Source organism: Vanacampus margaritifer, chromosome 2, assembly GCF_051991255.1.
Source record: "Vanacampus margaritifer isolate UIUO_Vmar chromosome 2, RoL_Vmar_1.0, whole genome shotgun sequence".
Taxonomy (NCBI): Eukaryota; Metazoa; Chordata; class Actinopteri; order Syngnathiformes; family Syngnathidae; genus Vanacampus; species Vanacampus margaritifer.
Genome location: NC_135433.1, coordinates 35,617,353 through 35,639,325, shown reverse-complemented (window position 1 = coordinate 35,639,325; position 21,973 = coordinate 35,617,353). Strand labels below are relative to the sequence as shown.

The 21,973-nt window shown below is 39.5% G+C and overlaps 2 protein-coding genes across 2 annotated transcripts; one reads left to right on the top strand and one right to left on the bottom strand.

The window, feature by feature from the left end:
* Positions 1-62: 62 nt before the first annotated feature.
* On the top strand, positions 63-11,101 carry eif2b5 (eukaryotic translation initiation factor 2B, subunit 5 epsilon). Its single transcript, XM_077558085.1, has 16 exons — positions 63-353; positions 571-695; positions 769-954; positions 1,532-1,709; positions 5,587-5,667; positions 5,759-5,836; positions 6,823-7,135; positions 7,206-7,351; positions 7,466-7,610; positions 7,679-7,780; positions 7,883-7,984; positions 9,486-9,576; positions 9,643-9,766; positions 9,948-10,073; positions 10,379-10,489; positions 10,681-11,101. The coding sequence occupies exons 1-16, from the start codon at positions 210-212 to the stop codon at positions 10,741-10,743; spliced, it is 2,115 nt and encodes a 704-aa protein (XP_077414211.1). The 5' UTR covers positions 63-209; the 3' UTR covers positions 10,744-11,101.
* mul3 (mitochondrial E3 ubiquitin protein ligase 3) lies at positions 10,960-14,357 on the bottom strand. Its single transcript, XM_077558088.1, has 6 exons — positions 14,291-14,357; positions 13,801-13,887; positions 12,757-13,198; positions 12,580-12,667; positions 12,209-12,329; positions 10,960-12,130 (listed from the first exon to the last, which is right to left on the bottom strand). Exons 3-6 carry the CDS (start codon positions 12,871-12,873, stop codon positions 11,644-11,646), a joined length of 813 nt encoding a protein of 270 aa, XP_077414214.1. The 5' UTR covers positions 12,874-13,198; positions 13,801-13,887; positions 14,291-14,357; the 3' UTR covers positions 10,960-11,643.
* Positions 14,358-21,973: the final 7,616 nt, after the last annotated feature.

The window sequence follows — 21,973 nt, the reverse complement described above, 5'->3', positions numbered from 1 at the left end:
GAGTTTCAATCTCTTCTCTTCAATCAATCATGAAACGGCAGGTAAGGTTGTCAAGTCATTTTGCGTTTCCTATAGAGTAGGTGGCGGTATGCACCAAAGAGTTGTAATCCGCCAGTAAATTAAAAGAAGAAGAAAAATTTGTCCAACCGCGGCCACCGTAGCTGTTTCTGATGCCATCGTTGATTCAAGTGGAAATAAAATAGTTGAGCATGGCTAGTAAAGGAGGAAAACAGAAAATTTCAGGTAGAAAAGGTGGCTGTGAGCAAGATGAAGAAGAGCCCCAATTGCAGGCCGTTTTAATCGCTGACAGCTTTAACCGGAAGTTTTTCCCGGTGACCAAAGACCAGCCGCGGGTAAGCCACCGTGCTGAGCTAACAGGTTTGCTACCAGCAGCTAACCATGCTGCAAAACCTTCCATGGTTTATGTCTGCTAAAACAACTGTACACATTTACACTGGCATCATTAATACCTTGCATTAAATTGCTGCCGTATTAGTTTTGTTTAATAACAGCGTTCGTCATACTACTTACTGTTTGTTCGCTGATGTAACTGTCAAACTTCGGTGACAGGCTTTGTTGCCTCTGGGTAATGTTGCTATGATCGACTACACTCTGGAGTTCCTCACTTCCACGGGGGTCCAAGAAACGTATGTCTTTTGCTGTTGGATGGCTGGCAAGATAAAAGAACACTTGCTGTAAGTGTCACTATAAACAATACGCCAACCAGGTGGACGCCATTGTGTATTCATCTTGTTATGTATCTGATAGGAAGTCTAAATGGTGTCGATCGACCTCGCCGAACACAGTCCACATCATCACATCGGACCTGTACAGGTCCCTGGGGGATGTACTCAGGGATGTTGACGCAAAGTCTCTTGTACGCTCAGATTTCTTGTTAGTCTATGGAGACGTGGTATCCAATATTGACATCAGCCAGGCACTGCTGGAGCACAGGTGGGTAAGATTATGATCTACTACTAAATGCTAATAAGATTCTTAGTAAGTGTTGCTAACATGTCAGATGACATTATACAGGTAGTGGACACGTGATTACTTACGCCTTGGCCCTGCAGCTCTTGTATTGATCTTATTCTGTGGTCATCAAACTTTTTACCCCAAGTCACAACATATATACTAGTGATAGTAATAACATATACTTAGCTCTCTAAGTACCATTGTCGTAATGAATGCAATGCTGTAGCGTATTATGAATTGTATTCCTAAAAAAATAAAAGTATTTCTAATCATATTCTAAGCTGTTTTAACATAAACATTTAAATATGGAGAAAAAAACTACAACTGATTCATTTAAAATGCATTGCTCATAAAGTGAAATTTAAAAAATGTACGTAAAAGTTTAATAACAATCTGTTCCTACGGATTAATGCAAATGTATGATTGCACTTAAAAGTTTACTAAACTACTTAGGCAGTGATGCTTTAGTGGAACACGTACCATACTTTGGGAATCACTGATTTCTACGTTAATGACATTATGTTGGTGTTCCTAACTAATCATTTTTGTGCTTTAGGCAGCGTCGAAAAATTGACAAGAACATCTCGGTGATGACGATGCTCTTTAAGAAATCATCGCCGGGTCACAAGTCTCGCTGTGAGGAAGATGACGTGATTGTTGCCATGGACAGCAAGAGTCAGCGAGTTCTACACTACCACAAGACACAAAGCTTAAAGAAGCTTCATTTCCCTATGGTACGTGATGCTTTCACATACTGTACATGTTCACAGTATACCGATAAATGATCAAATAAAAAGGCAATTGTAAAGATATTTGTGGGCAAGCTTTAAATAGATCTACAGTAAATACCTCCGTGTATATGGAAGATTGTTTACAAAAGATTCACATTTCACTTTTACTCTTTGCACCATCATTTGTTGACAATCCATTTCATTGTGGCACAGAAAGGAAAAACTCATTTAAAAAGTAGAAAAAATTTGATCACTAGGGAAAATTGCACATGCAACACTCTAGGAATTACAGTGAAGCATAAATACATTTACAATACATTTTGAGCAACATGACAAAAGCTATTGATAATGTTGGAAACAGCAGAGAATTGGGCATAATTATTTGTACAGATGTGCCAAAGCATTTGCAACTTGTTGAAAGGAATGGTAAACTTCATTTTTTTTTATGTGTACGAGTGACCTAATGATGTAAAAATTCAACAAGTAATTTTGAGAAATTCAATTCTGATCTGAGAAAAACTTTTAATACAGTACAGTATTTAATACTTTCCATTAGGGGTGTGAATTTGCTTAGTTAGTACCTGGCGATTCGATTCGTATCACGATTCATAGGTCACGGTTCGATTCAATACCGATTAATCCCGATGCGAATCTATAAATTGCTTATTGCGATTTTTTTTTTTTTTTTTAACTCAAAGTTAGAGAATACTAATCAGCAAACTTGTACATGTACACTGTGAGATTTGTATGGAAATGTGTTTATTTATCTGAAAATTCAGGCTTATAACTGAGCCACTGCATTTAACAAACGGTTGCAGTCTGTTTTATGTTTTTTTTTAATTTCCATGAATATCCTCCGTGTTTTGTCATTTTACCACTGTACTGATGTTTTAGGTTTTTCTCATGGTATTGTTTGACTTTCAGAATAGATATTGAGGTTGAGATTGTTTTTCATGTTGTGGCTGGCCGATGTGTACTTCAATGGGCCCTGGTCCTAATTATGGGACTGCTGAAAGTAGCACATATTACTCTCCACCCTAGAAAATCCCGAGATTTTTCCGCAAAAATGCGGCCCGTACCGTAGATCGCACCGGGACAAATGAGGTATCAAACGATGCGGCTTGATCTGACTCGGTGCGGCATTACTTTTCTAGGAATTCCGAGTTACCATGGCGACGCAATTCCCCAAAAACTCCCAAAAAACTCCCATAGGAAATGAATGGAGAAAGGGGGAACAAATTACAGATCAAGCACCTTTTTCCAAGACACGCGGCGCACGCATACGTTATCCGACCGATACCAATTTTAGCTCATTTTGTAGGAATTTTTCCCATCTTTAGCTCAGTGTCGAACTCTTTTTTTTTTTTTTTTAAGGAATGAAAGCTCTCCCCCCTGTGCGGGTTCAAAGACAGTGAGTGAATTAGGCTTCTACCGCGCTCTGTTGACCAATTAACTTTAGAGTGGCGGGAAAAAAGAAAAGTCTACTTCTATTTGCAAAAGTTTCACTTCAACTCGTCACCATGGCCACCATCTTTGCTCACTAGACATCAAATTCTCACATTTTGTAGTCACGAGTGTTTTATCTTTCACCAATTTTTCCGCAAGAATGCGGCCCGTACCGTAGATCGCACCGGGATAAATGAGGTATCAAACGATGCGGTTCGATCTGACTCGGTGCGGCATTATTTTTCTAGGAATTCCCACTTACCATGGCGATGCAATACCCCAAAAACTACCCCAAAAAGTACCATAGGAATGAATGGGAAATGGAAAGACAAAATCACACATCAAGCACCTTTTTCCAAGACACGCTGTGCACGCATACGTTATCCGACCGATACGAATTCTAGCTCATTTTGTAGGAATTTTTCCCATCTTTAGCTCAGTGTCGAAATCTTTTTTAAGGAATGAAAGCTCTCCCCTCTGTACGGGTTCAAAGACAGTGAGTCATATAGCATTTTAACACACACTGTTTTAGCAACAAATCTCTTGCCAAAAGTCAAAAGTTTCACTTCAAGTCGTCACCATGGCCACAATCTTTTCTCACTAGACGTCAAATTCTCACATTTTTTAGTCACGAGTGTCTTCTTTCAGACAAACTAACTTTAATTTGGCTAAGGTGTCATTTAGTACCTTTATTTTCACTTTAAGCGAGGAGAAGTCAGACTTATTTGCCTGTCTTTTACATGTTAATTTCAGGCGCCTTTCTGTTTTCATTTCTGATAAATCCTAAGATTTCAACCTGCTCTCATTTGGTCATTTTTCATCTGATTAAAAAAATGAGAACATGCTCGTGTTCCCCAAACCCTTGCCGTTCTAACGAGCCATTTGTGGAATCTGCATCTTGAACCGTTAAGTCGTGAGAGGCTTTTGTTCGAGGTGTGCGTCTGTCATTCATTTCAGTTGAATGTGTGTGCGTGACGTCAGTATGTTAAAGTTCCAATGTGTGTGCGTGAATGTGCATGTTTCTTAAAGGGACAGTAAGATACTTTTAGTTTATGTTGATTATGGTTAACTTCCACATTTCTTGACCGATTCCAGTCGTTTAAATTTTAAAATTACTTCTTATTCTGGCCTCCTTAAGAGCATCGACCAGTTTCTTTGTATGTTCTGTCCATCAGAAAATATGTAACCGCAAAATATCTTCGGTAAACATATCTTTTCAGGCTGGGTCTTAATTTTATTCTAGTCTTCAAATGGAAAACACTGAACATTTTTATGAATTATTGTTCACTGAACAACCACCTGAAATGCTTTTAAAAAGCCCTACAAAAGGCTAAGATGGAAGAAAAGTATGCTCTTATGCCTTCAAATTGCTTCTTATTCTGGCCTCCTTAAGAGCATCGACCAGTTTCTTTGTATGTTCTGTACTTCAGAAAATATGTAACCGCAAAATATCTTTGGTAAACATATCTTTTCAGGCTGGGTCTTAATTTTATTCTTGTCTTCAAATGGAAAACACTGAACGTTTTTATGAATTATTGTTCACTGAACAACCACCTGAAATGCTTTTAAAAAGCCCTACAAAAGGCTAAGATGGAAGAAAAGTATGCTCTTATGCCTTCAAATTGCTTCTTATTCTGGCCTCCTTAAGAGCATCGACCAGTTTCTTTGTATGTTCTGTCCATCAGAAAATATGTAACCGCAAAATATCTTCGGTAAACATATCTTTTCAGGCCGGGTCTTAATTTTATTCTAGTCTTCAAATGGAAAACACTGAACGTTTTTATGAATTATTGTTCACTGAACAACCACCTGAAATGCTTTTAAAAAGCCCTACAAAAGGCTAAGATGGAAGAAAAGTATGCTCTTATGCCTTCAAATTGCTTCTTATTCTGGCCTCCTTAAGAGCATCGACCAGTTTCTTTGTATGCTCTGTACTTCAGAAAATTAATGTGTGTGCGTGAAGTCTCCAGTATGTTAAAGTTCCAATGTGTGTGCGTGAATGTGCATGTTTCTTAAAGGGACAGTAAGATACTTTTAGTTTATGTTGATTATGGTTAACTTCCACATTTCTTGACCGATTCCAGTCATTTAAATTTTAAACTGTTCAGCTCATTTACATTTTTTTAAATACATTTTCAAAAAAACACATTATTATTATTATTTTTCATTTTTATTTTTTTAATTAAATGGAATGGACTGCTATTTAAATACTGCTTTTTTTAGCTATTACAAGTGCTACTACTAAAAGTCCTACTAATATACTACTACTACTATTGCTACAAGTACTACATATATGCGTCTTTCCACCTTGCAAGAGTCAGCAGTCCCATTCAAAATTTCCGCGGGAATTTTTCTAGTTTCTCTAATGTGCTACTGTCGTCATGTATTTTGTTGAAAATATGTATAATGACTAAATTAACTGCTGCATCCCCAGAATATATTCCACAGTGGAAGCGATGAGTTTGAAATCAGACATGACCTCCTCGACTGCCACATCAGCATCTGCTCACCGCAGGTAAGAATCTTTCCAAAGATCTGTTTTAGTGAAAGGATTGTTTTTTGTTTTTTTAAAGAGACACGCCTCATTTCTTTGTCTCATATTTTAGGTTGCGGAGCTCTTCACCGACAATTTTGACTACCAAACGAGAAATGACTTTGTCAGGGGGATGTTGGTCAATGAAGAGGTAATCAACAGCAATTTATATTTTATTTTAAAGGAGCAGTGTAGAGGATTTTGAGATATCTTGTGGTGAGGTTGTATACTTGCGTCATATTTCTGAGGTTTGTGACTCCTACCTGGGCTCCCACATTCCAAAAACATGCATTTTGGAGTCATTCAGACTTTACATTGTCCAAATGTGTAAATGTAATTTACAGGGGTTGTATGACTATATGTACCCTGTGATTGGCTGGTGACCAGTCTAGGGTGTACCCCGCCTCTCACCCGGAGTCATCTAGTCATAATATGAAGAGAAAAAAGGGATGGTGGTGATTTTCCAGGAAAGTGTAAGGATGGCTGTACAGTAGGGGTTGGGAATCTTTGAATGTCTCACGATTCAATTCGATTCAGAATCGATTTTCGATTAAGAACGATTTTTGATTCAAAATGATTTGATTGACAATGAGTTTTGCTTCAATCTGTAGATGTGCAAGGAATTGTAATGATTGACTCCAGTCTGAATCGCTAATGCTAATTAGCATGCTACTCGCGGCACTTTTATCACTCAAAAGAACGGCTCCACACTGCAAAAAAAAACTTCTATTGGAATAACTTGATCGTGACTTTTTCCTTCTACTCTCTAATGTGGCTACAACTTAACAGTGTATTAGACCGCATGGAACCACACTGCCCCTCAGTGGCCAAACCAGGTACAACATGAACAGCGCTCCAAATGAAGGCCCACACAGACAAAGGCTAGACAGTATAAAATAATTTAAATAAAATTGATTCTGAATCGTACTAAATGAGAATCGATTTTTTTATGGCACACCCCTACTATACAGTATCTGTTCAGATGCAAAAGTCCATTTCAAGCTAGCATAATACAAAAGATGGCAGCAAGTGACAATGCAATCCACAATTGGATTCCTTTAATCATCTGTACTGCTCCTTCAAATCCACATTCTGTGATGCGACGGCTCCACACAATTTTTTTCAATCTTCCCTCAGATCTTGGGCAATCAGATCCACATGCATGTCACCAGAGATGGTTATGGCGCCCGAGTGTCAAACTTGCTCATGTACGACTCGGTGTCGTCTGATTTGGTGAGACGGTGGGTCTACCCTCTCACCCCCGAGGCTAATTTTACCGACCAGAAAAGATGGAGCTGCACTTATTCGCGCCACAACGTCTACCGGGGGTCAGGGGTCACCCTTGGCCACGGCAGCCAGATGGAGGAGAATGTTCTCATTGGCTGTGACACCAGCATAGGGGCCAACTGCTATATCTCCAACAGCGTCATTGGGAACCACTGCAGCATAGGCGAGTTTACTGGAGGTTTGGAAACGGAAGCAAACAAGGTTGCAATATCGTCACTTTTTTTGTGTCTCAGGTGACAATGTGATTCTGGACCACGCCTACATCTGGAACAACGTTCACATTGGCGCCAATGTGGGGATCAGTCATTCTGTGGTCTGCGACAAGGCTGAAGTCAAAGAAGGCGTCCAGCTTAATAAACAGTGCGTCCTGGCGTACAACGTAAGCAACATGGAATATCCGAGTGCAAATAGTCAAACAGCCCTTTTGCACACAACTCTTTGTGACTACTGCTACTTAAGTTCAAATGTTGATGGGTCTGTATTTGTTTTCAAGGTGGTGATTGGACCCGACATCAGCGTACCAGAGGGCACGGTGGTGTCCATGCATCATCCGGCAGAGGAGGAGGAAGAAGATGACGACGAATTCCTCAGCGATGACGCCACGGTGGGGCAGCGCAAGGACAAAATCAAACAAAAAGGTGCGTCTTGACAAATGGGCCGATTCCAGCTGCGAGTTGAAGGGAGCTGTAATTAGCTTGCTCTGCAGCTTTTAACCCCGCTGAGGTTGGGGCGGACGGAAAAGGCTACATCTGGAAAGCCAGCAGTGTGGATGACACCGAGGATGACGAGCTGTCGCATTGTCTCTGGGGTAGGACAACTATCAAGATCTTAGGGTTTCGTCTCGTTTCTGCTGTTTGAAATGACAATTTCCCACAATGCGGGATTTTCAAATCCTTTCTTGTTGTCCAAGGCTTGACGTTAAACCCCGATCTTGAGAGTGAGAGCGACGACAGTGAGCCTGATGATCCTGACGATCCTGTCATTCCTTCCCCTGAGCTGGATGATGCCAAAGGTGAGTCAAGCTTATTAAAGACTCGTTACTGCCATCTAGGGGCCAATAAAGTCAAGAAAAATGAACGACACATTTAGAGAGTTTACTACCGGTATTGTCTTTTTTGTCCCCACGTGTTGGGCTTCTTTGCCTTGTTCAATACCCCATGCTCCACCCTGCCCTGGTTGTCATGGTAACAAACCCATACTCACCATTGGCCCAGCTGTTTATATGGGACGTAGTGTTAATTTTATGAGCCATTTTTAAATTTAGTCTAGTTTTGATCACATTTAGTCAACCTCATTCAAAACATTTTATTCGTCTAGTTTTAAACATCTGTCAACATTTTCGTCTAGTTTTAGTCAGGACAATAATTTTACCCTTTTATATATATTTTTGGGTCGGTAAATAATATTGAACATAAATATCTGTTCTAAAATTAGTTCACATAACATTTTCTGTCATATTTTTGATGAAAAACAAACTTTAAAAAAATAGAGCCAGGCATGGAACATAACATTTGCATATTTATTTTGAATATTAGTTCTAGTTAGTTCTAATAATAGTCTAGTCTTCGTCCGGTGGAAAATGTGTGTTGACGAAAATATTTTCGTGAACGGAATTAACACTAATGGGACGGGGTGTCCAGTCACTCACTTGCAAGCCCTCCAAAATGGGCTAAGTTTGAAAATAAGGGTGAAAATTGTACTGACATTTTTTTTATTTATTCTTGGGGTATATTGACAAAAACATGTCAGCCAACCTCCACACTGACAGTTGATGTTCGTCTTCCTTCCCTTTAAATATGTATACAATTTTACCTGCACGTGCCACTTAGATGTTTTATTAACATTATTACATTAACATTTATTAACTCATTCACTACCATTGACAGCTATAGACTTTAAAAACATTCATTTTAACTATTTCTATTAGTTTAACATTATTTTCCCCATTTTTGTTAATAGTATGAAAACCTAGATTTTTTTGGTGTACGTTTAGAACAGATATAAAATTTGTGATTAATTGTGAGTTAACTAGTGAAGTCATGCGGTTAATTACGATTACAAATTTTAGTCGCCTGATGCCCCTAATTTTTAATAATCTTTTATTTTAAACAAAAAACAACAAAAATATGAAATAAATGAAAAATTAATAATCTTTTTTTTTATATTTTAAGAAAGGATTATTAAAAATTAGGGGCGCCAGGCGATTACAATTTGTAATCGTGATTAATCGCATGACTTCACTAGTTAACTCACGATTAATCACAAATTTTCTATCTGTTCTAATAAAACCACAAAAAATTCTAGGTTTTCATACTCTTGTTAACAAAAGTGGGAAATAATGTTAAACTAATAGAAACAGTTCAAATGAATTTTTGACGTCAATGGCCGTCAATGGCAGTGAATGAGTTAACGATGACATGGTAGAAATAAGAGAATTAAACTCCACTCAGAATTAATGATAGCATGATTGTTATGGAATTGCTTCAACAACTCGAATGAATTTAAACCTCCAGTGTTCCAGAAGGAGGTGCTGGGCACCCTGCAAAGAGGCTTGGACGAGAATATCAGCTGCGACCACCTGGTGCTTGAGATCAACTCTCTCAAGTAAGTCGGAACGTCCGGTGGATGTGCTCACTCTCAAAGCCATCTGATCATGTGTGACTTGTCCAGGTACGCCTACAACATCACTCTACAGGAAGTGATGCAGATACTGACCGCAGTGCTGTTGGATCTCCCGTTACAGCATCACAACTCGCAGCTCACCGCATCTCAATACGCTGCCGGCCTTCTGCCGGTAATACACACAAGAAATCAACCCCCATTCCCTTTTGTGATTAAAAATGATCAATTACCTTGTCAAACAAGAAATAATTCCTTTTGTTGACCAAAATATAATCAAGCTAATCGTCTTTAACCAAAATAAAAACACAAATGAGGTCAAATTTTTAACAATTTGTGTGATTTTCTCTTGTCAGTTATTGGAGAAATGGGCACCAGTGTTTAAGAATTACGTAAAGAGATCACAGGACCAGCTGGACTGTCTTTCTGCTTTCGAGGAGCACTTCCTGGAGCAGGTCAGTCACTGGCCTGCCGTGTGCAAGGTAAGCTTATCTGCATGACAACATGCATGCCTGCAAAGGCTGGCAGTTCCTGGAGATGCAAAGCTTCCATTGTTTACTTTGTAGATTCTTTTTTTTTTTTTTCTTGGGGAGAGCTCAGTATTGATCATTTGACATGTCATCATCATTGTTCTCCCTTTTTTTTTTTTAATTATTTTTTTTTTTTTTTTGGAATGTGTGTGTGTGTGTGTGTGTGTGTGTGTGTGTGTGTGCGTGCGCGCGCGTGTAAAAAAAAGAAAAGAATTCCCATACCGTTCACCTAAACCGAACACTTCAAAACTTTGTAGATTCTTATGACCATGTACCAACTGGAAATCCTAGAGGAGGAGATGATTCTGCACTGGTTTTCTCAAAGCGTCACGTCAGAAAAGAGCAGACAGATCCGTAAAAACCAAGGGGTAAGTTCGCAAAGGTGAAAAATAGTTTACGGTAAATTTCAACGGGAAGTTAAGATTGAGAGTTTGGGAAATGACTATAATTATTAAAAAAAAAATTAGGTGCCACTTTGTGTTGGTCTATTACATGACCTTAAAATAAATGGATGTTTGTGGTTGTAATGTGACAAAATGTGTGCTTGCTCTGCCTGAAGCTTCAGAAGTTCATCCAGTGGCTGAAGGAGGCTGAGGAATCATCAGAGGAAGATGGAGAATAATCTGCCATTTGTAACGGTCAAAGCAGACTTGCGAAAACTTGACAATGGACCCGCACCCAAGATTTACAACTGACATCCATGTTTGTTATATGTGTATGCTATGAATTACAAAAAAAAAAAAAGGAATTTGAAAGGGAGGAGGCTCTCGGACTGCTTAACAAAAAGTGGAGTCAGAATTCATATTTTGAAAAGTGTAGATAATGAATTAGAACCACACCAGTTTGATAGCATTTTAATTTAAAATGAATTACAACTCATGAAATGATCCAGTTAAAACATAATTTAAGAGGTAATCATATGAATTTCATTCTTGCCTGTATAAAATAAGAAACACACAAATAAAATTGCTCAAACATTCCATGTTAGTGTTCATCCCTTTTTTGTTTGTTTCTGATGAAACTTCATCGGCAGTCTGTTCACATAAATGCAAACTTCACATTTCTTAGAATGGTCAGTTGTCGATAGTTGGCTCAGATCAGACCTTAATTGACAGATTTAAAACATCACATCACATAATCACATAGATTAGCCAAAGAGTGGTGTTTGATCATTTCTCAAAAGTATTGGGACACCGGGCTGTTACGCCTATATAAACGGGAAAAATTGACAGAAATATGGAGTTGAGCCACAGCTATGATGGCTTTCACTCTTGTGGAAGATTTTGTGGAGTGTTAGAATGTTCTTGCATTCTTTCGGGGGCCTGGCTCACATTCTCATGATAATTTTCTTGGAAATCAAAAGAACAAATCCCTGATTTAGAGTTGAGTCAAGTGTTACACATTTTTATCCACCCTGTAGAAATAGTGAGACAACCAGAATAGGGTGAGTTCTGGTAATTGCCCCATGTAGCAAAGAGCAAAAACTCCAAATCGGGAACCAATTTGCAACAGGAATGCGATACTATTTAGATCTATCATCTTTTCCCATAGTGTCGTAAATAATTCCAGCAAGTACGGAGGCTCCGACGATCCCGGTAAGGACCGTCAACATCTTCCACATGCTGGCTGATCGCTCATGCCGCTCAATGAAGCTCTTGTAGTCAGTGGGAACCAGGACGTATTCTCTGCCGTCTCTCGGGGCCCGCAGCCTCCCGTGGCCCCCCTCCAGGACCACCTCCCCAAACACAGTCAGGTTGCTCCCCACACGTAGCATCTCTTCGCTCTCCTCCATCGCAACGGCTCGCTCCCCGCTGATGCCCTGCAAGACCACGTTCGCCAAGCCGTCCTCGGCTCGTCTTACTCGGTGGTAAACCCTCTCCAGGAAATAACCTGAGCCCTCTGAGGGGTCTTGCACCCGCACTTGGAAGTCAGAGATGTAGGAGTCAGGACAAATAAGAGAGAAGGGCACAGAGTTGTTGGTTTCTTTCCTGTTTGTCGGCCGAGAGCACCTGTAATCAAATGAGTTGCTAGACAATGTGTTTGTAGAGTGACAATTATAAACAATGAGCGACTGAATTATAACGTACCATGTTTTAGAGAGAGAGTTCCAGTATTCAGCATGTTCCACAATTTTTATCTTCTGAAGTACACCATAGCATCTTGGCACAAACAGGCTGGTAAGCGGCTTCTCATCTGCCTCAACCAGGCCTTGAAAACATAAGTCCCAGTTACAGAGAAAAGATCCAAACTCAAAAAGTTTAGCCCCATTGGAACTAATTAATATTACCTTAAGATTCCCGGCCCCATGTTTTCAATACAGTATTCACTCAACATTGGGTTAGAGTCATATCATTGGACAAAATAAGTGTTTTATTTGAATTTTATAAAGGGGGCCAAATTATTTCGACCTGGTCGCTGAAGTAACCTGTCACTTTTAACATCTGTAATGTACTTGTACCTTCTACTGCGACATATTGTAGCCTTTTGTGAGGAGATGATTTCAGCAGTGTGGCCAAACGATAATCTGGACGGAATACTGGTATTTCCTAAAACGAACCATTGACACGACCTTGAATACACAGACTAGTTAAAAGAAATGAGAGGTTTAAGTGCTTTAAGAGTGAGTTTTACTTACCTTTAGCTTTACCAACTCCCTTTTCTTCTCTTGGTATAAATGATAGAACAGGCCTGAACAGGCAAAACTGGAACCTACTCCAAATAAAATTAGGGGGCTTATAGGGAAATCACTCATTTCTGCACTCTAACAACGAACCCACCGTACAACTTGTTAGTGTCTTAAAGTATATATATATATATATATATATATATTTATTTTAAAACGTGGTAACGAAAATAACACCAGCAAACGGTAACGTGTCGAAGAAGTCCACAACAAAAGCTGTTTTGCTTCATTTCCTCATTCGCGAGTATTACGTCATGTTTGAACCAGCCAATAAGAAAATTGACAGTTTCATAGTAAATAATAACCAGAAGATGGCAGCACTTACCTGTTGAATCAAATGTACACAAGAGGAACGAGAAAGACGTCGGGCGTTATCTGAAAAAGACACCCTTACCTAAAAAAAAGAGATAACCAAAATGTGTACGTAAGTCGGAACGCTCTGTAATCACTAAGAAGAAGGTATATTAAAAATCCATACTTTTGCGTGTCCAATAAATCAAATTATGGGATAAGAAATGAACAGAGTTCCTGCGCAGGATGATTTATTCCGGAGATTTCCGTTACATCATTGAATCAAACTCCAACAGTTTCAGATCAATAATGCTTTTTAAGCTGACTTCCTCTCAACTTCAACCCATATATGTGGACTTCAAACCACTTATCCAAACAACTTCAACACATATATATGGATTTCAAACCAATTATCCAAATATCTAACGCTTATAAAAACAAAATGCTTTTTAAGCTGACTTCCCCATGCAGTTGCACTCAATTCAACGTGACAGCATCTTCATAAATATTGCTCGTCACCACATGTGTATTTTCAAATACCGTAGGAAAATCCACAATCATGGACTCCATACAACCAAACAATATAAACTTATACCTCTGTTCACACAAATCCCACCTTCGATTTAGTTATTTACAAAACGCATGGCGGCCGGAGCGGTCCCAAACAGAAATAATTCCTTAAACGTGGATAATTACTCCACTTACCTCAGTTAATATGGCGCCAGGAATTCAAACCATCCGCGAACGCCACAACCGTCAAACGTTTCTGTAGTCAGGTCGTCACCATCTGCTCTGCTCAGGACACAAAATATGTCTTATAGGTTAATATGAAGAATTAAAATGTTCATAATGTGTAACAATAGTTGATATATGAAATTAGGTATTAAAAATGTTATAATATCTTTCAGTTAACGCGGGAGTAAAGTAATAATTAATTACAGTAAATATTTGAAAGAAAAACAGTCATAAATGTAAACAAAAAACAGCTGCGTCGGCAAGTGTATGAAAGTAATTTATGGGTATCATTGCTGTCCACTTGGGGTCGCCAAACTCACACATACAAACCACAGTTGAATATACGTGGCATGGTGTTGTTATTGAAAGTGTCAGGTAAAGCACTTCTCTCTCCCACGCTGATAAATGAAGCCTGTCATATGTGTTTATATCTCCGGCGTCCATATAATGAGATACTCACAGTTTATTTATCCTGGAGACAGTAACGTGACATGATTCTGCAGTGCTGAATCACTCTGCTAACAGAGTCTGCGCAACTGTCATTGTATTGTAATTGCCACACTACTGGTCACTTTATCTTTGCTTGATGACTCTCCACATCGTTTGCACAGCTGTCATTGGTCGGTAATGGTACTCTTACATGATGTCAAGTCTGTCTGTACTTACATATTACATCTTTGTTTGTCATAGTTGCTTACTGCAACATAGTGTAGCTCATATGAAGACAAATTCCTTGTGTTTTAAAATACTTGGCCAATAGGTTGGGTAGGACCAAATGACAGAGTGGACACTGGACATGTTAAACAGATATATTTTAAGCATCATTGTACCATATATACATTTTCTGTCATTTATAAACAATACTACAAGTCTCATTATTCTGCTACAATTTCATAATCACTGGGTGATTTTGAAGAGGATACCAAAACCAAAGAGTTCATTTTGTTGTCACGTGAGGATTGCTTGCCATATGCCTACTCAAAACACTCAAGACAAGTTTTATAACCTCTCCCCTAAGTATAACGGTTTCCACTCCACGTCTGAAATAACAACAATCGGGACGTCACAAATGACTTATATCTAATATTGTCTCTGCTGCTAAAAGATATGGGTAAGCGTAAACACAATTTGTGGAGTAAGAGATTTTCTGTACCGCCAGCCAATTGGATGGCATAAGTAGACAAACAACCATTCGCACTCACTTTCACACCTAAAGGGAATGATTCAACCTTTGCAGATCACCATGACCTGCCGGGATGACTGAGAATCTACACAGACCTCACCTATCACCTAAGGACACACCAACCTTTGTGAAACTGAGAGATAGCCTAGAATAGCTTCTTGCGTACTTGGGACTACACATAGCTAAAATAACAAATATGCCCAAATACTTTTAATTATATGTCAATAAATAGGAGTGATATTTATCTGTGTGACGATCATGATTTCTTACAATAATAGTTATATACAATGATGAAGGTAGAAAACAAATAAGTATCAACATGCCACACTTCATATCTACAAAAGTGTTTACATTCCCAAATGATCATGCCTGCAACATTCTTAGGAAATCACAATGTCCTATCACTGCTGAGCTATTTTTAGGACAGTGGTGCTTGGGGGCGGGCAGGAGCTCACATTCAAGCTCAACCCAAACTCAGACTACTTGTTGACTGTGCTGAGAGAGTGGAAAAGTGAAATATATTATTTTAATCTTTATTATTATAGAACTAATTTGCATTTTTTTCTGAAGATATTTATAGTTTATTCAATATCCAACAATGCTTATTGATCCCGTTAAGTGTGTGTGTGTTTTTGTATGTGGCAAAATTAAAACCTAAAACTTAGCAACATGGGAGAATGTAAAACTAATGTTCATTGAAATGTCATCAATATGTATTCTTTTATGAATGATTATTTGAAGTTGCTGTTTTACAAATGCTAGCACCTGCTTAGAAGTCAAGTCAGGCAGTATTTACACGGCCCAACGTAACTGTTTGTACAATGTGTCAATAGTCAGACCAGCAACATGTAGGGCAGTGGGACAAAAGGCCCACAATCTCTGCCAAACGTTGTGAGGTCACCCATGTTAAGGGACACACAATGTACTGTACTTCATCCCAAATATGTTTGATGAGTTTGTGGTCAGGGCTCTCAAGTTCGTCCATGCCAAACTCACACATTAATCATACCTTTGTAGATGACATGGGCACCCTTAACTTCCCAACACAATCTCCATGGGATCTTGAGCAAAAATAAGTTGTGGGCCATTTATTTCTGCCAATTATATTTAGAATTGATCACTCATTGTTGAATTTCCCCTTGAATGATTATAATGAATACAATACAATTAAAAATAAATGTTTATAAATTGACACTATTTAGGTTAGACTTACACAATAGTTCGTGTCCTATGCTCACTACCTGTGGGAGGATCCGAACTTAAATAATTATGTAACATAACAGCGTCAACAGTGAACAGTGTGACAAAATGTTTTAAAACAAGGCATTAAAATAAAACGAATACAATAAAAAGTAGTCTATCTTAATCCAAACATTTCTGTTCTTCCAACTGTACGTAACGTTTTTTAAATTTATTTAATTTATTTATAATTGCTCTTGAGGGCCCTCTAGTGGTCGCAGGCAGAGGCTTTGTTCGCTTTTGTACTCAAAGTAAGCAACGTTGGATAGCATCATAGCTAGATTATCCTGACCGCCTTCTCCTCTCTCTCTCTCTCTCTCTCTCTCTCTCTCTCTCTCTCTCTCTATCTATCTATCTATCTATCTATCTATCTATCTATCTATCTATCTATCTATCTATCTATCTATCTATCTATCTATCTATCTATCTATCTATCTATCTATCTATCTATCTATCTAACCACCCACCCACCCAACCACCCACCCACCCATCCATCCATCTATCTATCTATCTATCTATCTATCTATCTATCTATCTATCTATCTATCTATCTATCTATCTATCCATCCATCCACCCACCCAACCACCCAACCCAACCACCCACCCACCCATCCATCCATCCATCCATCCATCTATCTATCTATCTATCTATCTATCTATCTATCTATCTATCTATCTATCTATCTATCTATCTATCTATCTATCTATCTATCTATCTATCTATCTATCTATCTATCTATCTATCTATCTCCTGTCAGTCTGAATGCACTGTGACACCCAAGAGGGACATTTGTGAAGGGAAACTCAACTGGTATTGAGCAAAAAAAAGACTTACACAGTTTGAGTCAAATGCTAAATCACCACTGACTTGTATAAATGTTTTTCATATACCTCGTGGCAAGTCTTTGTGACTTGTTGGCTGTCCTTCTGTGAGTTTGGGAAGCATTTATGTTGCCTCACATGTGCAGGAACGTGCTTGTCACTTTGAGCTGCGTCATCAAAGTTATAAATAAGTGAAAGATTGTAGACTTCCCTTTTTCTTCCTTTGCTGTCTGTGTACCGACTGCCAGAGCGTGATGTCTTTGCAAACAGCATGATGCCGGCGACACACCGTTTTAAGTGCATGGCTATATATCTCATGACAATTCCACATCCCCTTTTATTAATATTTTATTTTGTTCCTCAAGTTGTGGAAGTTAATTGGTGAAATAGAAATATGTGTGTGTTTGGATACACTCACTCAATGAAGCCTTTTTCCATCAGTCCTCCAACTAATGATTATTATGATGAAGGCTCCATTCACATGTGCACACTTGACCTTGCGTTCAAGTGTGTTTTCATGATACAAACCCATTTGACAATGATAATGATGATGATGATGATGTTGCCCAGCAGCTCATAGGCGAGAGGGGACCATCCAACACAGTCAGCCAGAGATACGGTGTCTGTGTGGGATTGCAAAAGTTATCAACATCAATCAAATCCATAAAAAAAACCTTATTAATCTTTTTTTTTTTTTCACAGGAAAAAAACCTCCTTGTGGAATTTCACAATTTGCCGTTGGCTCAGTCTCCCCATGATGAGTGTGAGGTGATGAATAAGGTATGTTTTAGGCCAGCAAGTCAAAGCGTTCATGGCAAGTTTCTCGGTATGCATTGTGAATCATTTAAAAATAGCAAAGGTTGAGAGGCTTTTTAATGGCCGCTTTACTCACGCTGAGTTTGTGTGTCATACAGTATGTCGAGAATTTTTGGGGGTTTTCACATCAGATGAAAAAAGAAACCTCATAAGTGTGCATACATTTATTTGTGAACATTTGGTGCTTTTAAACAGCCTCTGTACCAGCGGCTGGGTTTGCATATTCAAAATGTTTTCTTTTCTAATCATATTTCTTAGTAGTAGCTTAATGCGTGGGTCCTTGAGGCATACAAGCAAGGAATTGGCCCCGGGCATCATTGGGTTGATGAAAAATTTTGCCCTCAACTGTATGAGTAATTTTACTGTGGATGTGGCGTGTAACTTTTTAAGGGGTGTTGAAATGTGTGCAGTTATACAGGATTCCAACATTAGTCACGGCATATCAACTTAGTTCAAGGCCAAATGAAGTTCTGTCGCGCACATATGGTGAATTATGACCCACCTGCCTTTTATGCTTTTCGCTAATAGCTAATATCTTTGAACCTAAACATTTCAAGAGCCACATACCATGCAAGTAAATCAACAGTCAGGTGAGCAGACATTGACCCTGGTGATCTGAGCGCAGCAAACAAATCCCTCAAACGTTTGCAGCACAACAGCACATATATGATTTTCAATCCCTTTAGAATTGTGACTTTCATCAAAGCGTTCGCAAGCCTCACCGAGTCACCCACTGTGCGGAAAAGCAGGCGAGTGAAAATCACACGTCAAAGCACACGCGTTGAAAACAACAACTCCGACACAATTGTTTGAGCATGCTTGGAAGTAAGTGGCAGTCAAAATTGTTCACTATGTGCAGAGGTAAATATAAAAGAGGCATGGATATTTTTGTTTTATGAATTACAAATAATACAAAAGTGAAGCTGAAGCTGTACTGCCAACTAACAACTATACTATAATATTGATGGAGCTCTTGTACTGAATCTCGTTCACTGATGTGTGCAGCTCACGTGTACCAAATAAATGCTACTAAAATACTGAGCATTCTTATCTACAGCTTTGTATACATTATGTCCAGCAGTATACGTGGGAACCAAACTTAGCAGTTCATCTGTATGTCTGCTCTTCTAAGTGTGAAGCAATAACTCACTTCCACTAAAGTCAAGACAGTTTAGTGAATACCTTAAAGCAAAGGTGTCCAGACTTTTTCCTTCGAGGGCCACATAGAGAAAAATGGAAGGATGCAAGAGACACTTTGAGATTCTTTCATTTATTAAACACAGCGAAAGCAAGCAAGCAAGCAATTATATATTGTTTATATTTTCTAGTTACCGTATTTGGTAAAACTGCTACATAACAGCTTTCTTTTAAAGAGGAAGTCAACCTTAAACAATAATATTGTATGTGACCTCACTAGTCTAAAAATGACGTTCTGATTAATATTACATTTATGGAATATAAGTTAGGAAGCAAAATCCAGATGTTTTTATCCATCTCAGGTGGCGGCCATTTTGCCACTTGCTGTCGACTGATGATGACATCGCAGTTGCTAAGGGCTCAGGCAACAACCAATCGCAGCTCACCTGTTTTCTGAAGCTGAGCTGTGATTGGTTGTTAACTGAGACATCAACAGCTGTGATGTCATTTTCACTTGACAGCAAGTGGCAAAATGGCCGCCTTTTGATATTGATAAAATAAACTTCTGTATTTTGTGGCTTAACTCATATTCCACTAATGCAAAATTAGCAAGAATATGGTATTTAGACTAGTCGGGCTGCATATAACATATTGTCAATAAAAATTTTTTTTACTGGATTTTGACTGGTGGTGAAGAAGGAGCTGAGCCAAAAGGCAAAGCTCTCGATTTACCGGTCGATCTACGTTCCTGCCCTCACCTATGGTCACGAGCTGTGCGTCGTGACCGAAAGAACAAGATCCCGGATACAAGCGGCCGAAATGAGTTTCCTCCGCAGGGTAGCCGGGCTCTCCCTTAGAGATAGGGTGAGAAGCTCGGTCATCCCAGAGGGACTCAGCGTCGAGTCGCTGCTCCTCCACGTTGAGAGGAACCAGTTGAGGTGGCTCGGGCATCTGGTTCGGATGCCTCCTGGACGCCTCCCCGGGGAGGTGTTCCGGGCATGTCCTACCGGCAGGAGGTCCCGGGGACGACCCAGGACACGCTGGAGAGACTATGTCTCTCGGCTGTCCTGGGAACGCCTTGGGGTCCCGTCGGATGAGCTGGCTGAAGTGGCTGGGGAGAGGGAAGTCTGGGCTTCCCTGCTAAAGCTGCTGCCCCCGCGACCCGACCCCGGATAAACGGAAGAAGACGGACGGACGGACGGATTTTGACAGATTTTGCATGCCCCGTCTTCTCCTCCTTCAGAACGTTTTTCAGCTGGAGCGGAATTGGTGCACACTGTTATGCTTAGCGCCTTCCAACGTTTAAAGTTGGACACGTCTGGCTTTTCTCAGCCTCCTACTGAGTGTGGCCTCTCTCCGATGGACTATTCAAGCAAGTCTTTTTGGATCGCGGAATCTCGTCTTTTTTTTTTTTTTGGACAGACCTTCATTCCTGCTGGTCCAATTCTAGTGTTTATTCTCGGCTCCCAGCAGACGGCCGTGTCCTGGCCCGTGACCGCCAGCATTGCTTGTCACTCAGAGCCCTCGTGTTGATTTGCGCGAGAAGGTTCTGAGCTGGGTTCCGGCTACGATCTCCTTTTATACATGAGGATCACGTCAGCCGGAACCCTGCAAATGTCCTTTTATGAATTCTTTCTTGAGTGACGCATGCGCATGGGGGATTTCCGTGCTGTTTCAGCACAGCCACCTGGCGGTCGTTCGGGACTCATAGAACCGTAGTTACATACGTAACTGTCGTTCTATTGCAATAAAACATGTTACTTACCAAAATAAAGATGAGTATCTTCTTTCATCAGAAAAAAAAGTATATTTTTATCTGTTTTCGTTTTGCAGGAGTTAGCATTAGAATGTAGCTAAGTTGCATCATTATTCACAAACCTATTAGAAAACACTGGGGAAAAGAGCTTGTTGCAGCATGGCCCTCGCTGATCTCTTATTCTCTGCTGCCACCTGCTGGCCGTTTTTTGTAAGAACTACCATTGCTTTAAGCGACCTATTCAGGTTAGAAGCTGCATCAAAGCCTTCTGTATGCTCTACCATAAAAAAACGTATTAATAATCTTTGGGGAGTGAAGGACAAAGTATTAAAACACGTACAGTACAGGCCAAAAGTTTGAACACACCACATTCAATACATGAGTTATGTACTTAACAAAAAATGTGAAAATAATAAAATAGATGCATAAATAAGTAGCCACCCTTTTCGCTGATTACTTTTTTTGCCCATTCTCGGCATTCTTTCGATTCGCTTCAAAAGGTAGTCACTGAATAGGATTTTCCAACAGTCTTTAAGGAGTTCCCAGACGTAAGAATGTCAAGCGTATGCAAAAAAGTAACCAGAGCAAAGGATTGCTATTTTGAACAATCTATAATGTAAAACATGTTTTCAGTTATTTCACTTACATAACTCGGGCATCAGTTCACACATATTTTTGATGCCCTCCATGAGAATCTCCAAAGTAACCAGCTATGAGAATAAAGTAAATGCATTGGATAAGAAAGTGTGTCCAAACTTACGGCCTGAATGAGTTAAAGGTGACAAGGAAATAGTTGAGGATTTTCAAGATTTTGGGGTGTCCAACGGCCCACTGAACAGCTACCGAATACCATCTTCACATTCAGAACCAACAAAAATAGAGCCAACTGGAGTAAGTTGACCAGTTACTTGAAGATCATTATCGTGTTCATGAATCGGATGTTGATGCAGCGCCAAAAGTGGAGGAAAATCTGCATTCTAAAATTGAATTATCTTTCTTCACCGCAGTGCTTTGAAAATAATGTATTATTGTATCTTTGCATATCTATCAATGTCATTTTTAGTATGTGCCGCAGGCTAGTGAAAAATGGATGGCAGACTGCAAATGGCCCCTGGGCCGTCCGTGTTAGTGTTAGTGTGTTCGTTTTAGGCTTTCTCTGGTTTTATTGTGTTACACAGATCATCTGAGGA